A 12,550-nucleotide genomic window follows, 5' to 3' on the forward strand; every position below is an offset into this window, starting at 1 on the left:
CACCGGATGACTCTGTTTCGTCTCACTGGAAAATTTCAAGGACAGTCGCTGCAAATTTTATTTGATAGTGGGAGCACCCACAATTTCTTGTAATCTAGAGTGGCAACAAGATTGGGATGTATGGTGGAGGCAACATTGCAGATGGCCATTGTCATCGGGAATGGTGATAAACTCCGTTTTGAAGGGGTGGTTCAAGATCTCTCGATTCAAATACAAGGATACAATGGTAAATCAAGGCTTATGTACTTCTTATGTTCGAGTTAGATCTGATTTTGGGGGTGCATTGATTGGCCCAGTTGGGCCCAACTCTATTTGACTATAGCAAACTCACTTTGGAGTTCCAACACCAGGGCCATACCATTCAGTTACAAGGAGAATCGAGAAGAGGACCCAACCAACTATTCTATCATGAGCTCAAACACACTCTTCCGGCCCATGAGTGGGAGGAACTATACAAATCAGAAATGTAGTATCCTAATGGGCCTTTGATTGAGTCAACAGGAATGGGCCTTGAGATGCGACCTCTATTGGATACCTTTGTTGGGGTTTTTGGTGAGCCCAAATCCTTGCCCACACAATGGGCACACGACCATCCTATTCATTTGTAACCCGAGGCCTCGCCGATGAACGTTTGACCCTACAAATACCCCCATTTTTAGAAGGAGGAAATTGAAAGACAAGTGGCCGAAATGTTAGCTTCCAGGGTAATACAACCAATTATGAGCTCATTTTCATCTCTAGTACTATTAGTCAAGAAACATGACGACATATGGCGGTTTTGCATTTATTACCAAGCATCAAATGTTGTTATGACATGTGACCGATTTTCGATCCTCACTATTGATGAGCTATTCAAAGAATTACATGGGGTCCAATCATTCTCAAAGCTTGATCTTTGTTTCGGGTACCATCAGATTCGATGACAAAGTGAAGATATTCATGAAACCATATTTCAAACACATGATGGGCATTTTAAATTCCTTGTGATGCCCTTTGGGCTCACAAATACACCCTCCACATTTCAGGCTATGATGAACCGTATTTTCAAGCCCTACCTACGTAAGTTTATTTCAGTATTTTTTTAATGATCTACTAATCTATAGTGTTTCTTGGACAAATCATTTGGCCCACGTATGCCAGGTGTTGGAAATCATGCAAACCCATCATCTTTATGCAAAGTGGGCCAAGTGCTCTTTTGGGCAATGTTCGATGGAATATATGGGCCATATTGTCTCGGCCCAAGGTTTATCTGTGGATCACAAAAAGGTGGACGTCATTCGAGCCTGGCCCACCCCACATTGCTTGCAAGAAGTACTGGCTATCCTAGGCTTGGCGGGTACTATAGGAGGTTCATTCAAAGTTTTGCAATAGTGGCCCATCCACTCATCCTCTCATTGATTTAACTAAGAAGGAGGCTTATCAGTGGGGCCCAGAAGCTGAGCACGCCATCAACAATCTCAATGACCAACACCCCATGTTCTTGCCTTACTGGATTTCAACATACCATTTATAGTAGAAATGGATGCCTCTAGCATTAGGGTCGGGGCAGTACTCTCCCAAGATGGTCATCCATTGACATTCTTTAGCCAAAAAATTATCTCCAACTCTCCAGGCTGCCTCAACCTACGTTTGAGAGATGTAGGCCATCACCTTAGCTGTTAGTAAGTAGGGGCACTACCTCCTGGGTGCAAATTTTTTCATCAAATAGACCAAAAGAGTTCACTTCCTAAGTCATTCAAATACTGGAACAACAGCGGTGGTTATCGAAGTTAGTTAGTTATTCCTTTCAGGGGCGGACCTGCATTGGGGCCAGGGGGGCCATGCCCCCCCCCCCCCGGATTTTTTAAAATTTGTTATAAATTCCTTAATTTTCTGGTTTATGTGTTAATTCCTTTATTTTTCTTCGGCTTTTTCTCTTTCTACATGTGAAATGTCACTATTTGGCCCCCCCAATATCGAGAACCATTTTTAAAGGTAATATAATGGATATAAATGTCATTCCAAATTAAAAACTAGTTCCTCAATCCCTATTTATTCTCCCCTTTCTTCTCTCTCATGTTTTCTTCCTATTTATTCTCTTATCTTTTTATAAACGTGGGTTAAGGAAAATTTTTGAAAAAAAATCTTATTAGGTATTCAAAATTTCATTCCTAATTAAAAATTAACTCCTCAATCCGTATTTATTCTCTCCTCTCTCATATTCTCTTTCTATTTATTTTCTTCCCTTTCTATAAGTATGGGTTAAGGAAAAATTGGAAAAAAATCTTCTCCACAATTAGGTATTCTTTCTTTTTCTCAATTTATTTATCGTTTCTATTTTTTTATTATTTTTATTTGATTTTATAATATTCGTTTCTTTATTTCTTTTACAATTTTTGTTATTTGATTTTATACTGTAAATAAAATATCTATAGTTAGTAAGGTAAAACTACCATTGGTTTGCATCTACTAACAAAGAAAATTTTAGTTTGTGTATGACTTTCTAGGGTTGAATTCTTTTTTTTTTTTTTTTTTTTTTTGCTTTAATTTATCTATATTTGTCAAAAAAAAATTATTATCAATAATGGGCCCTACAAAATAAGTATTAGTGCTTCCCGATGGGAAGGTTATCTGGATTTTTATTCTTCGGCCCCCCCCCCCACTTTTGAATCCTGGGTCCGCCCCTGATTCCTTTGACATTCTTTATAAACTAGCGAAAGACAATAAGATTGCTAATGCGTTATTTGCTGCCAAAGTGTTTGATTATCACAGTGGCGGTTCCAACACTTCTTCGTAGCATTCAAGTGGCTCTCGCAACCTCTGCTGAATTGCATCGCTTGTGTTGCTCAGTCTCAGAACATCCTATGGCTCACTTGGGTTATAATTGCCGCAATTGTTTGCTTTATTACAGACAATGGCTTGGTTATCCCTGCCGATCCCACCTTGTGACAACAAATAATTACATAGAACCATTCCACCACAACCGGTGGGCACGCAGGGCACTTACGCACATACAAACGGCTCGTTGCTAATGTGTATTAGAAGGGATTATAGTGACAAAGAGTTCATTGGACATTGCTCTATCTGTCAACAAGCCAAATCATCACACTTGTCTCCAATTGGCTTGCTTCAACCCTTGCTGATCCTAGAGAGGACATGATATGGGAAGATATCTCAATGGTCTTTATCACTTGGCTACCATCTTCAGAGGGAAAAACGGCAATTTGGTGGTCATCAACCATTTATCGAAATATGCCCACTTCTCTCCTCTGGCCCCAAACTATACCAGTAGCCGCGTTGCTTCCATTTTTATATTTGATGTGGTTAAACTCCATGGAATGCCTAAAACTATTGTTAGTGACCACGATTCAATCTTTCTTAGCAATTATTGGCAAGACTTGTTTCGGCTATAGGGCTCTACTCTCGCAATGAGCTCCGCCTACCACCGATAGAGTGATGACCAATTGAATCGTAAACTGCTACTTGGAGCAGTACTTACGATGCTTCATCCATGTCTTTTGTTGTGGGTAGAGTATTCCTATATTCCACCACCATCTCCGTTTCACTATATTCCAGGAGCATCTCTGAATGCAGGGGTTGAAGAAGAGATTCAGACTTGCGACAAGGTGATGTTGCCTTAAAACAAATCTCTAGAGCGCCCAACACCCTATGAAAACACAGTAGACCAGCATCATTGTGACAAGGAGTATTCCATTGGGGATTGGGTGTCTGTTCACCTATATCCCTACCATCAATCTTTTGTCGCCTTGGGAGTCAATCAGAACCTGGCAAAGAGGTTTTATGGTCCACCGGAGGGATCCCAAATCCACTCCGCTTCCACTTCTTTGTTCTGCACTCTTGTCTCGGCTCCCTCCCCATTGAATTACCTTCATCCCTTGAACCTGCAACTCTATTTCAGCAATGCAACATTCTTCATCCGGCCAAATCAATTTGCAAGGTGCTAGTTCACTGGCGTTCATTACCACTTGATGAAGCCACTTGGGAGGATGTTCACATGCTCTGTTGAATGTTTCCAAACCTGAACCAGACAAGGTTAGTCTTCCACCACCTGGCAATGTTATGGGGGCCCAAATGCTGAGTTCATTGCCAAGTGGCAAGATGATTAGATGTTCTACATGAGACAAACACCTTCCAGGGTATTTGTGTGACTATGGTGTGTGTGTGGGTTGTCACAGAATGCATTTGTAAGGGTTAGTTTGGTTGTTAGTTTGTTATCTTCCTTCTTATTCTTCCCTCTCTATTTCTCTCACATTCCTTCTATCTGCAACTCCCAATTCCCACAGTGACTTGACTTATTGCTTTCTTCTGCGACTTGCACTGCAATAGTAGATTTTTGAGTTTTTTAAGTTTCACTTTGAAATTTGATTAATGAGAAAATAAAGAAGGATTATGCTCTGAAATTACAGAATCACTAAAGACGAAGGGTGAAATCCAAAGACATGAATCACTGCGTTCTAATCTCCAGCATCACTACTTTCGCTCGTGAAAGATCCTGTATGTAGCTCTACAGTTGCTGCCTGCGTGATAGTGATGATTAAAATGGAATTTAGAGATCGTATTTAATCCGTCGATTCATGGAGAAAATGAGGTTTAATCTCTGAGTATGGGTGAATTGCTGATTCTTGAATAAAAGAACTCAATCAAATATTACTCTCCAACTAGGGCTTGAGAAATAAGAGTTTGGGATCGGGTAGAGTCAGGGTTTTTATTTTGTAAATTTGTAAAAGATTAATTCCTTGAATGTAAAAATAAAAAAGTTATTTCTATAAATATACCCCACCAATTGATATTGAGACAATTGGATTATTTTTCGTACAGTTGGCTACATGGTGCAACTGCTGCAACAAATAAAAATCTCGTGTTTTGGTCTCTTCAGATAGCTCCCAAGCAATTATCTGCGAGGCCATACTATTTTGATACCTATGGATGTGAGATGTGTGTTGGATGAAGTTATTAGAGATTGAGCACTTTTTTTGTTGTTGTTTTCAACATGTTTTACGGGCATCACATACTCTTTTGTTGATGCTTTGGCTAGGAAGGCCCATCCAACTTGTGTAGGACTGAGTTCACCGTATTTGAATCCCTGGTTGTTGGGTGTCTTACCACCGGGTGTTTTACATGGTAGATATCAATAAAATTGCTTGCTTATTATAAATAAAGGGTTGTTCAGCTGGTAATGACCAATGTCTCTTAATAAAGAAGTTGCGGGTTTGATACTCCCTAAGGAGGGAATTGAGCCTTTCTGCAAAATTGCAATTTCATGATCCTTTGTTCTATATCTAAACAACATGTACAATTTGGTATTAAGTTTGTGAAAGCCTATTACGAATGACTACCATTCATGATAAAAAACGATTTATATACTTCTTTTATTCAACAAGACCTAAAAAATGTATTCTGGAGAAAGGCATGCCAAATGTATTTTATAGTAAGAAATCTATTTCACCTATTGGTTTCCAAATGATTTTTCACATTTTAACCCAAAATAAATTTTTGTATTTTGAAAAATAGATAAAAAGTAAAAAATGAAAATCATGCTAAAGAGAGCTTAAGACTCCTTAAACTACAGCTAAGTAAGAACATTCACTAAAAATAAGACAAAATCACTCGAATGCGGTTGGGCATATGACTCTGAGAGAAAATAATTAGGAAATCTCCATTTTATACTTCTTCTGCTTTACCTTTGCCCATATGTTTATACATTATGGTTTATCAAATTCATTATTTTCATGGGCTTGTCAAATTGTGGACATTCCTTTTGTCATGGACTTGGGCCTAAGGGCCCACTCTTACTATGCATATTTTATGGAGTAATTGCACTAAAAGGTGAACCCTGTGCCGAAGACTTCCACACAAGTAGAGTCGGGGGAGAATTTTCCTACGCAACCTTTGCTGGTGTAAGTACATTAATTATGGTAATTTTAAGTTTATAATTGCAAATCAACTAAACACCATCAAGTTACTTGATCTTCCCCAACACAACAAGAATTTAGCTAATGATTTCAGATTATCATATATAACATAGGAGGTTAACATCATATATATATATTGTATTAATTATGTAGACCATTATCATCATTGACATGGGTATTGATCTCTATAGTAGCTGAAGGTCCTATGCTGTTTTTGTTGTCATTTGAAACATTAAGCATGAACCGAGATGCATCAACTGCTGCTTCTATTGATAAGAACACGGATTCCTTTCCAATGTACTCAATGAATTTTGATAGCATCAACTTCTCCAACACTGCTACATTAGGGTTTACTAGTACTATCTGCATAATGGACAACCATTTCCATTAGAAACTTTGATATATTTTCTTCATTTGTCTTGGAGATTCCAGTCACTAAAGAAAAAATGAAAATTTTATTACCTTAATTCCTCTTGTTGCAGTGCTCCTTTGCAATTCAGATAGCATTTCAATGCCAGTCATGTCAATAGATGTAACTCCTAGAGTAATAGGAAACAAAATTAGAATTAATCATGTTAATGATACGAAGTAATGAATCTATTAATAAGCTAATTACCTCCAACATCTAGTATGAGATGCTCAAGATCACGCCCTTTTGAGTTTTTCACATCTAGTTCCTCTTCAATCCACCTTGTGATCCTAGATAAAGAGATTGAAGATTTCATTAAACCAAGAATTAATTTCTTCCATCATTTGATAATTATCAAATTCTCTTACTGAGACTTACTTCTCCTTGATATAAGTAGAATTAGCAAAGTAAATAGGAGAACCCAGTTTCAGAATGAGAATGCCTTGGATTGGAGTTGCATTAGGGTACTGCTCTACATCACGAAACAATGTAGAGCTTGGTATGTTTCCAAGCTTTGAAGCACCAGGTCTGGCTACATATAGAAGTGCTCTAACTATTGAGATTCCTACCTGGAACATAGTAAAGAAAAATATTTAGATCATCATCAACAAAAATAACCAGATGGATTAACAAGAAAGAGGAACTCACAGAGAGCATGAGGCCTACGTCCATACTGATGAAGACAACACCCAAGAAAGCAGCCATACAAATGCAAAAATCAAACTTATCGATCTTGAATAAGCGATAAACCTCTTCGTATTTGATGAGTCCAAACATTGCAGACATGATTATTGCAGAGAGGGCTACAAGAGGAGTATAACTGAAGAGAGGAGCTAAGAATAAGAGAGTAAACATAATACATATAGACATCACTACATTTGACATCTGGGTTTTGCACCCTGCGTTGTAATTCACAGCAGATTTTGAAAATGGCCCTGAAATCAAAAGATAGCAATGCACATCTGTATTAGATAACAAAGAGAAGGTTACATTAATGAAAATTATATAATTCTCTTACGTACAGTATATGTATAGGTTAATAGGTGGGGATGGCCTCCACCTTTATCCAGCTATATCCATGTCCGTAGTAAATTCGAACCCTTTATAGAGTTTGGATCACATTTGTTGATGGTTTTTGACCACACAAATAAGGGTGGAGCTCATTGGATTTTCATTTCTCACTAATTTTTAATATACATCCTGTGGCTCTCATCTCTATTTATGTGGTCAAAAACCGTCAAATGGTAGATGATTTGGACTTCCTCTTACAACTTAAGTTATTGAGCCTTGCTCGCTTACTGAGTGCTCGGCTGTGGGTTCAAGTCTTGAAAATGGGCTAGCTGAAAATAGGAGTAAGATTGAATAAGCGAGCCTTATGCACTAGATATGACCTTCATATATGTATGTATGAAAGTAATTTAACTGCAATATATACCTGTGGTCAAGTAACATGAAGTGAGGGAGCCAACAATGTTCATAATTCCAAAAGCTATCATCTCCTTATTTCCATCAACTTGGTAGTGCTTCATTTCAGCAAAACTCCTCCCTATAGCAATCCCTTCCTACATGGAAGAAGAAGAAGAAGAACACAACTGATCAGGATCAGCTACAAGGCAAAAGCAGAAGAATAGAGATCAAATGTGAACACTTAGAAGTCTTACTGCTAAAGCCAAGATTCCAGTGATGATCCCAGCCTTTATAGTTACAGCAAGATATTCAGATTCAAAGTTTAGTTGTTTAAGAGAAGAAGGATTTAATCCTTTATGCAAGTGACCTACCTGCCATAAACATGGTAACAGCAACAGAACTGTTAGCTTTTGAAATCAACTGAAATTTAAGTAAAAGAAATCCAATAAGCAAATTATCTACAAGTATGGAGAAGAATATATTAGAAGATCCCACACTCTAGGTAGCATTAGCCGTGTCATCAATGCATAGTAGGGTTTGGTCAGGCTGGCTATTAAACACAAGGGATCTAAACCCTAAAACAAAATCTTACCCAACCCTATCAAGGCTTAAGAGCCTTCAACCCAAACCTTACATCTGACCTACTCTGATTTACCTAACCTCAATCCTGATTTTTAATCCTTTCTTTCTAAACATAACAAACATGAGTTACTGGTCTAAGGAGATTTGAGCTATTGACCTCTTACTTACGAAGTGTAAGTCTTTGCCGATCCCTTGGAGTGGTTAGTGGGGCTACCTGCTTAAGAAATTATACAAACTTGGTTTATACATAATTCTAGGTCGAAGTTGGATTGGCCGAAGCGAGGCTTAAGTTTGAACTCTACCCGATCCTGTCAGGGTTAATTATTTCGCAATCCTTCAGATTGAAAAATTAAATCAAACTCAGGATTGATGTGAAACGATTCAAACTCAAAAGATTTTATTGACACTGTATGTAAGATCATTATCCACAGACGTGGTCATATGATCTTCTCTATGTGTGGATGCTTGCTTAAAGTTTCAGTTAATCATGAAAGAGAGACTAGCTTTCCTAAAAGCAAATTTGGAGCCTTCTTTTTTAATTTATTTCGTGAGGGTTAGGCGGTTTGGCACATCAAAGTAAGAACCTAATGGCTAATTTTTGTCAAACCAATGCCACTTGGGTCCATCGTCTTCTGCCAAAGTGATGACGTGGCACTTTGAAAGAATTTTAAAAGGTATAAAATGGGACCCACAAATTCAATAATGTTATCATACCAAAAAAAATATATACTTCACGGATTTGAATTCTCTCGTGTTGGGTCCCACTCATATCTGTCAAATTTTTAACCCAAAAAAAGCATGGAGGAATGATTTGAATCGGAAATTATTACCATTGTGGTAGAAGGATTTTCTACATTATTATACTTTGAATTTTATTAACTTGTCATGATGCAAATTTAATGATTTCGATTAATATACTTCACTAATTTGATTCCTACTATGGAGTCAACCAATGGTTTGAGCGAGAGATATTATATATAAATTGTGAGCGAGAGTTGAATCTACGACTTCTTCACCAAGAAGTGATCAATCGAACTATAGTATATTATGTTAAAATAAATATCAATTAAAAGATAATCTAGAAAAAATTTCTACAATATAGATGAATGAAATTAATTATGGGGATAAAGATTTCCTTAATGTATAAATGCATGACTTGACCAACCAAATATGAAATAAATGAACTAACTCCATTTTCAGCTTTGGAGCTTTCATCTATCAATCAAGCACCTAACATAAAGCGTACAAGCTTGGCCATCCAAATTGCAAACTTTGTATATATCCAAAGTGAGCAATTATCTCTAACTTTCGGCACCAAAAAAGAAAATATCATTGTTACTCTCACATACATGTCGGTCCTTTTATACTGTATATGTGGGAAGGTGCAGTGTTTGATATCCATGTGGCTCTCAAAAAGCACACGTGGCATTTTCAAGATGTAACGGTTGTGATATTTCATTCTTGTAAGCACAGTCGTTGGATCCAAAAATACTACGTGTCACATTTTGAGAACGGCATGGAAAATAAAAATTTTAAGAAAATGATAAGTGATATTTTTGAAACCTATGATTGTGATCTTCTTGTCCTTGTAACCAAGGCCATTGAATCTCAAAAATACAGTGGATCACCACCTTCTGAGAGATATATAAGAGATATTTGCATGACAACAAATGAAGACTCTGGGGACCGTTTTGCTAAGTAAAATTGATATGTTGTGGGGCAAACCATGGACAAAGAATATTGGACAACATTTTTTCTTGCCCACAAGGAGTGTTGTGTAGTGTACGTGCACCTGAGGGCAGAGGTTTAGTTGACTACGACAAAGCATTAATGGGTTATCAATAACAAAAGAAAACAAGAAAAAGGATCAGATCATCGAAGGCTAGCTCGGTTGGTAATTAAAGGGACCATACATTCGATGCTCCCTATGGTATACGTAACAGTCTCCACCTCTAATATAAAGCTATCAAATCCAAAAAGAAAGAAAAGGGATGAGACATAATTGAAGGCTAACTCAGTTGGTAATGACCAGTATTTCTTGGTGAACAAGTTGCTAGTTCGATGCTTCTGTGGTGTACGTAATAGGGGTTGTGCTTTCAGTGTTGTGCAATTAATGCATAACACCACGCTCGATCTCGAATGCCGGTTTCACAAAAATGTATTTTAACACTTTTTGGAAATAGATGGTCGAGATCTAAATCTCGACCTTATACTACAAGTGCTGCGCATTAATTACACAGCACCCAAGCGACAATAGTTTCCACCCTCCAATGGGCAGATAGTGTTGCGCATTTAATGAACAGCACTAAAGTTGAACCGTTAATATAAAGCAATCCATTCCCAAAAAAAATAAAGAAAGAAAAAGGATGAGAGAGAAGGGATTTTACGATTTGAATGCCATGCTTCTCTCCATGAACCACGTAAGCGAAGATACACCCCACTACTACGGTCACCATTGGAGCTACTGCCGACACCCAGAATAGCTTTGGCTTCTTCTTCATCTGCAAATTTAATGTCTCACTTTTCAGCTTCAAAGAAAAATAAAAACACTATTTAATGAAATTAATGGTACTTGGTTTGTTTGTTCAGTTCAGAAATATGATTACCAAGCCCCTGGTGGAGAGGAGAAAAACAAGGAAGCATAATCCAACAACTGCACTCTCCCATCTCCACTGCAAATTCAAGAAGAGAATTTAATTGTTGTTTTGAATCTCTCAATTTGGTCATTTAGAATTCAAGGAAATCAATTAAACCAGTTAGCAGCTATATGGAGATCGATCACCTCCTTCCTTTGGCTGAATATCGACTGCATAACAGAGATTAGATCAGTTTTGGAGGTGAAATGAGTCAAACCAAATATGCCCTTAAGTTGTTGCAGACAAATGATGATGGCTGTTCCTCCCATGAATCCAATGATGGTTGAATGTGATAAGAAATCCACCAAAATCCCAAGTCTGCAACTCCAATAACTGGGTCGTAAGTTCTCCAAAAATAGCAGCAAAATAGAAAGGAGAACTGGAATTCTGGGTCTGTGTTTCTGAACCTGAAGATACCAAGAACTGCTTGAAAGATTCCAGTGAAGAAAGCAGAAGTGAAAACCAATCTAAGATACAATGCTGGGTCTTCCTTAGGAGATACTGAATCTCCTAGAGTTGAAGAGAGTAGCAACGAAGCAGCAGCAACGGTGCCCACTGCAAGATCTCTTGAGCTACCGAAAATCGCATAAATCAGAGGTGGCACGAAACTTGAATCTGTAACAAATGAATATTATTACTAGTTGCGTCCACATAGAACGCCTCAGCAATCGAATCAGTAATTGAAATTAATAGAACAAGAGTGACGGCTTACAGAGGCCAATGATGGGAGAAATATTGGCGAGCTTAGCATAGCTAATTCCTTGAGGAATGGCAAGGCTGGCGATGGTGAGACCTGCAAGAAGGTCATAACGGAAGAGACGGAAGTTGTAGTTGGGAAGCCATTGGAAGACAGGAACGAAGTATTGGAGAGCTTTCTTGGCTCGACCGAGAGGGTGTGGTTCAGCTTTGAAATGGTGGAAGGGATCATCAGGGAAGAATGTCTCTCTGAGATCTGATTTGAATGTGGTGAGAAAGGTTCTTGGGGTTGTGAAGTTCACCTTCTGAACAAGATCGAGCTTTGAAGAACTACTCATGGCTAAATGGTCCCGACACAGACAGAGAGAAAGAGAGAGAGAGGATAGCGTGTGTGACTCCTTGGAGGGAAGGAAGGCTTATATACATGTAGAGAGAGATGGAATGGCGGTGCAATGGGAAATTTAATTGAAGAAAGATTTACATGTGGGAAGAGATAATTGGAATGACCAGACATCCTAACTGGATTCCACTTACTGTACAGTAGATTCTAGGGATCCACGTTTTTTTCACCCTCCCGGGTGGAGATTACTGTATCCCAGCACTGTATACTTCCGAAGAGGTTTCAAGTTATCATTATTCATGGATATAAATATATGATGAAAGACGTGTGTTGAGATTATCATAAACATTTACACAATAAACACAAGAATTAACGTGGTTTGACATTCATTATGAAGTCTACATTCACGGTAAGAAAATTCCAATCAACTCTATTATGGGGGTAAAGTTTCATCATCTTTAAATCGATAGAGAAGAGTAAGAATTATATAAGAAATTAAATTCTAATACGACTCCCTCTTTCTGCTAATCTCCTTATAAAGTTAGGAGACTAGTAAGTTAGATTCATA

The 12,550-nt window shown here is 37.9% G+C and overlaps 1 protein-coding gene across 1 annotated transcript; it reads right to left on the reverse strand.

Annotated features, from left to right (window-relative positions):
- Positions 1–5,884: 5,884 nt before the first annotated feature.
- Positions 5,885–12,018, reverse strand: LOC149007338 (putative sulfate transporter 3.5). The gene is made up of 12 exons (XM_089166711.1): positions 11,659–12,018; positions 11,354–11,561; positions 11,093–11,264; positions 10,917–10,982; positions 10,698–10,811; positions 7,983–8,099; positions 7,757–7,883; positions 6,970–7,256; positions 6,700–6,890; positions 6,529–6,611; positions 6,375–6,451; positions 5,885–6,275 (listed from the first exon to the last, which is right to left on the reverse strand). Exons 1-12 carry the CDS (start codon positions 11,978–11,980, stop codon positions 6,054–6,056), a joined length of 1,986 nt encoding a protein of 661 aa, XP_089022837.1. The 5' UTR covers positions 11,981–12,018; the 3' UTR covers positions 5,885–6,053.
- Between the last annotated feature and the right edge of the window lie 532 nt (positions 12,019–12,550).

The sequence above is a fragment of the Hakea prostrata genome, chromosome 8, assembly GCF_041222555.1.
Source record: "Hakea prostrata isolate BN-2017 chromosome 8, UWA_Hpros_2, whole genome shotgun sequence".
NCBI classification, from domain to species: domain Eukaryota; kingdom Viridiplantae; phylum Streptophyta; class Magnoliopsida; order Proteales; family Proteaceae; genus Hakea; species Hakea prostrata.

Excerpts from the sequence above, each read along its gene's own strand:
- LOC149007338 (XM_089166711.1), bottom strand. The coding sequence starts at position 11,980 with ATGAGTAGTTCTTCAAAGCTCGATCTTGTTCAGAAGGTGAACTTCACA. Across the intron at positions 11,562-11,658 it reads TTCTCCCATCATTGGCCTCT|ATTCAAGTTTCGTGCCACCT; the intron begins GTAAGCCGTCAC and ends CATTTGTTACAG. Across the intron at positions 6,452-6,528 it reads TCTCATACTAGATGTTGGAG|GAGTTACATCTATTGACATG; the intron begins GTAATTAGCTTA and ends CTATTACTCTAG.